At 30.1% G+C, this 5,544-nt stretch overlaps 1 protein-coding gene across 1 annotated transcript in view; it reads left to right on the top strand.

Moving 5' to 3' along the window:
* LOC118747587 (protein nervous wreck-like) overlaps window positions 1–4,745 on the top strand; it is a 9,539-nt gene extending 4,794 nt beyond the window's left edge. The window contains exons 3-5 of the mRNA XM_036481639.1: window positions 2,563–2,594; window positions 2,710–3,025; window positions 4,336–4,745. Of these exons, the coding sequence (XP_036337532.1) occupies window positions 2,563–2,594; window positions 2,710–3,025; window positions 4,336–4,646 (659 nt within the window). The 3' untranslated portion in view covers window positions 4,647–4,745. The remainder of the gene's footprint in view (window positions 1–2,562; window positions 2,595–2,709; window positions 3,026–4,335) is intronic.
* Window positions 4,746–5,544: the final 799 nt, after the last annotated feature.

The raw sequence follows: 5,544 nt of genomic DNA, 5'->3' as shown, positions 1-5,544 counted from the left end.
ATACTAATGCATGAAAATCCTAACCTCAAAAAAATCACCCGTTACTACCGTAATCGTGACAAAAGCAAATATAAAAAGTAATGTTATAAAACGGGGCAATTCTGGCGACAGTCTTTGAACTCACCACAGACTTTCGAAAGACAAAAGTCTGTTGTTAATTCTGGCAACTATCTTCAAAAGCTCTTTTATGTCTTTGGAAAAACTAATTGAAAGATTTGCTAACGTCTATGTTTGTCTTTTAGCCAATTTTTTTTTTTTAATTAAATAAAATTAAAACAATAACAACAAAAAACAAAAGAAAAAATATATTAAAAAACAAAAAAATTAAATAAGCAATAAAAAAAGGAAAAATAAATAAATACGTTTCCAAAAATTAAATGATATTTGAAATATTTGTTTCTGTTATACAACCATAAAATCTAAAAACGGAAAGAAAAGTAAAGTAGAAAAGAAAAAAAAAATGTTAAGTAAAATAAGTTAATAAGTAAAACAGAATTATTTTTTTTAATAATATAATCTAAAAAGGATATTGAAAAAAAACATAAAAAATTAATAAAAAAATAAAAAGAAATTAAAAAGTTCCTAAGTATTAAATGCAGTCTAAATTTTTTTTGTTTAAACAATAAAATTATAGATTTATAGATTATAGATTAAAAGAATCTTAAGGTAAAAAAGAAAGAAAAAAAATTATTAATAAAGAAGAAACAAATATGTTTCTAAGAATTTAATGAAGTGAAAAAAAAGAAAAAAATATAAATAAAAATTGAAGTTTGTAAAAATCAATGGAATTTATCCTTCTTTTTAAAGCAACAAAATCTATTATTTAATTGAAGGAAAGTTAAATAAAATAAAAAAAAAACAATTAATTTTTGAGCAAAAAACAAAACCGCCTTCAATTCTCATATACAAATTTAAGATTATCGTTAAATTCTTCATGATCAAATGATCGGATTTAAACCAAATTAGAACGGAACCACCTGTGAAATCGGCTGACGTGGTCCAAAGTTATGGGGTAACATATACATATTTAAAAACAAATATATTCCGACAAATTGATAACCTTCTCCTTTTTTGGAAGTCGGTTAAAAAAGAGAGCAAAATCCGTTGCCCAAGGACTTGAAGCTCGGATCTCTCGAATGCCACGGCAGTGCTTTGCTCACTCGGCCAATGCGTCAAAAGAGCGTTTCACCATGAAAGTTGACAAGGGAGTTTCTTTTGTAAGGTTTTCGTGGCAGAATAAAAAAAAAATTGTCAAACTATCGTGCCTACTGTCTTTCAATTGTTTTACAATAGACTTTCAACTAGCTATCTTATCCAGAACTGCCCTATAAACCACATTAAGCAAAAAAGTTTAAGCTTGAAAAAGCGCGGAAATTATTATCTAAAAATTTTCGTACACCTCGAAGCTTTTGCTGAAATATCATATTTTTTTCTGGACTTCCAAGTTTCCTAATTAACTTACAATTTTATCTATTTAAGTTAATAAAGTTTACAGGACGAAATTTGATTATGAGGTCGTGCGTATTTTAGTCCTCAAAAAATATTTAAAATTTTCTGGGATATTTAAGGACAAAATTTGTAAGGAACATTTTCCATATCCATTCGTCCTTACGCACCAAAAAAAATTAATTCTGTTATAATTTTACAGACTTTTTTTTTATATGATACCCTTATTGTTATCCTACATTGCACTGAAATTTTTGAATAATTTTTTGAAACAACGATATTTTTTAAAATTCGAAGTCCTTTTAAAAAAAGCCTGACGTCTCCTGTCTCCTGCTCTCCGCGATAATACAAATATGATTTCTTGCTGCAGATTTCCACATTTTTATGAAATTTTTAGCAAGTTTCTTTTAAACCTTGACCATAATGTTCTGCATCAAAGCGGCCAGGCAGGTGCTTTTATTTGAAAGTTTCCTCAGTATTTTAAAATTTTTGGTAGTTTTCCTTTATCGCGGGAACAATTTTACTTTTCACCAAGCACATACACTTTATACATATGTAGGTAGTTAGTTAGTATTGATTAAATTTTTCTAAAGAGTTTGTGAGACAAAATTATAAAATAGATTTTTCAAAAAATATAAAAAAAAAATTTGGGAAACGATTAAAAAATTACAGCAAACAATACACTTTTAAGCATAACCAAATTATTCCAAATAAATTTAAAAGCATGTTTTATTTATCTAAATGTTAAGTATTTCTGTTTTACATTCTACCAGTAAACAAAGCGACCCGTTGTAGTATTTAAATTTTACACATAATAAAACACAGAGCAAGATAGTTATTAGTGTATTTCAAACAAGTTAATTATATATTTATGAGCCTGTTACTTATATGAACAAAAGAAATATCCTTGAAATTTCCTATACCGGTTCGCACTAATGTACATATAGTTATAAAAGTAGTGTTTTAGTATCTATGTATGTATGTTCCACAGCTGTTAATTTTTTCTCCTACAATTTTTCTTAATAAGCGGATAATTAAACTACATATATTTATCACATAAAATATGAATTTCTATTGAAATTTGTTAACACTTTGCCCTTTTTTCTAATTTAATGCATTCAGTACTCATACATGAGCCTGGAATGGAGGTAATTTTTTGCTAGCGTATTTGCTTTAGGGTTTCCATAGAGCGATTTAGAAATAAATTTTTTTTGTTTTGATATCTTAAACATACATACCTTCCTTCTTTCTACTCAATTTAAGGACGATATCAGCGACGATGGTAATCCGCCACCATCGCTGCCGCCACCGGCTTTAAATGTCGGCACCAGCAAGGAAGGTAATTCACTAAATTTAGGTATGGCACAAATAGTTGTTACTGCCGCAACCCCAATGGTTGAAGACGGCACAGATAAATCTTTCCCTCCGGTAGGAGAGAGTGATGGCGGCAGTACAGCTGAAGCTGCAGCAACAGCGAAAACTGCCAGCGGCGGCAACGACAAGGTTGTAAAGCAGAAAAAAGTGGAACCCAAATCAGTGGCACCAGCAGCAGCGGCCGATGAAAATGAGAATCATGAAGGTAAATTGGGAGAAGGGGAGCTCTTTTACATGGAAGGTGTTGCAATGAGACAATTAGGAGAAAGCATTGGTTTATGTAAATGGGTCAATCCATTTCAAACCGACCAACCAATGGTTGGAATCGACCAGATTTTTGATTTGGTTGAATTTTGGTCAAAACTTTTATTTTATCCTATAACGAAGTTCTGGCAAAGGAAAACATTTTTTTTTGAAAGTTCTTGCAAAATTCTAAATTCCACAACTTCCGGGATTTTGCAAGTGTTCTGTTTTTAAATTTCAAAATTTATGTATCTATTATAGTTACAAAAACGGTTATCGTATTAAGGGCTATAAAGAAAAAAATACAAAAAAAAAAAAATCTAAATAAAAAAATTTTGAAACAATTTTGAAATTGAAAAAAAAAATCATAAGTGCGAAAACTGACAAAATCGAATTTTTGCTAAATTTTTTATAAAATACCTTCAACTTATCTTAAAAGATTCTGAATATTTCAAGAAGATGCTGTTTTGGATACAACTTTTTGAACTTTGAAATTTTTTTGCAATCTCTAAATAAAATTACGTTGAAATTCTTAGATTTATATTTAATTTAAAGTTTATAACAATAACTTTTTTTTCAAAAATTCATGTCTTAAAAAATACCTTCATGAAAATTAAGGCTTCTTTTAAGATCAGTTAGAGGCATTGTACAAAAAAAAAGAGCTAAAATCTTTATATAGGTAAGTTTTTGATTTTACGTATTTTAAATCTATATTTTTTTTACATCTCGAATTTTTTTAAATACCGAGCCCTAACCGCCAAAATAACGTAAGCGACAATTTTTCAAAATTTTATTTTTGATGCAGAAATATTCTTAGAGCATCTACATAGATGCATTTCTGCATCAAAAATAAAGTTTTGAAAAAATTGTCGCTTACGTTATTTTGGCGGTTAGGGCTCGATATTATTTATTTTTTTATTAAGGTCAACTCTAAAATTAGGCCGGAACCATTTTTGTAACTAAAACAGTTTTTGAGACATTCTAAAAATAAAATTGCCAAATCTTGGAAATTTTGAAGTTTTGAAATATTTTTCTTTTCCTTTGGCAGATTTTTGTTCTTTGATAAACAAAAGTTCTGACCAAAATTCATCCAAATCGAAAATGGCCAATTGCAAACATTGATCGATTTGACATGAATTGCCTCAAAATGGCTTTTATGTTTTACTCAGTAGTTCAATTAAAAATAAATATTGGTGTGTAATGAAAATGATTATTTATACTAGTAATATTTGGGATAAGAACTTGGTTTTAAAATTTCGAATACCTTTGCAGACGACACACACTCATCCGATCAGGATCCCGACTCCGAGGTAAAAACTCTGCAGGAAGCCGAAGATCCATTCAATGAGAAGGGCAGCGGTGATGCTGGCGACGGATTCGAGGCGAATTTCGAAGCACATTTCGATGCCAACTTCGATGATGCTTTCTCCGGCGGTGCACAATCAGCAGATATCAATGCCGAGCTAAGCGCTGATGATGTACAAACACCCAAGCAGGTGGTGGGCGGACGTGCAAGCATACCTGAGGAATTGGACTCAAATCAATTGGCACGATTGCAGAATCTAAAAGAGTCAAATGCATAAACGCAGCAAATAAATAAAAGTGAACAGATTGAATGAGCAGTTGCATTTAAATACAAACATAGTACTCATAAAATACAGCAATGAAAATGCACAGTGGGAAAAGAATATTAAAAGCGGATATGCAATGCGAAAAGTTGAGCTGCAACTGAAAAGAAAGTTGCGAAATGATTGAAAAAAAAAAATAAAAAAAAGTACTTGTTGTACATACATACCTACCTACATATATACAGTTTGTAACAAAATTGAACGTAAAAAAATTTGTGAAGGCATTTGGTGGTGAATTTTTGCATTTGTAAATGAAAAGCTTTGCCAACTAAGAGTCTTGAAAGAAATTTTGTCTCCCCCAAAAATTAGCATGTATGTTGGCAACTCTACCAACCAAAGGCTTCTAGTAACTAAAATGCTTCATAGCACATACATAAAATCGATATTCATATTAAGAAATCTCACAGAAGTACTTAAAAATGGAATGGCATTTAAAAATTGTTAATGCCATACTCGTATTTTCAAGAATGGAGCAAAATTGTATGACGATTTCTTTTTCGAAATTGTGTGAACGCTGCAACTTGACTGTGCTTCATTGCAATATCCAGATACCCGAAACACAAGCTAATACTCATACATACATATATGTAAAACCTGCATAGATATACTTACGTATTAATATATACAACTCCACTTTAATTGAACTATAATTAGGGAAAATGTTGCAACTTAATCTAAGTAAGTTAAAAAGTACTCATTACCTTTGTATTTTATTAATTTGCGTATAACTACTTTAGGGTGGCCCTAAAATATCTATATATTAAGTTTGTATGAGGTACCAATTTATTTTGTTCTACGTGCAAAATAAAAACCTCCCAGAAGACTTTAAAATTGTAAAAAAAATTTTGGTGTC

The sequence above is a fragment of the Rhagoletis pomonella genome, unplaced genomic scaffold (assembly GCF_013731165.1).
Source record: "Rhagoletis pomonella isolate Grant_MI unplaced genomic scaffold, Rhpom_1.0 Rhpom_scaffold_00012, whole genome shotgun sequence".
Lineage (NCBI taxonomy): Eukaryota > Metazoa > Arthropoda > Insecta > Diptera > Tephritidae > Rhagoletis > Rhagoletis pomonella.
The sequence above is the reverse complement of the archived record's forward strand: the minus strand, read 5'-3'. Positions and strand labels throughout refer to the sequence as shown.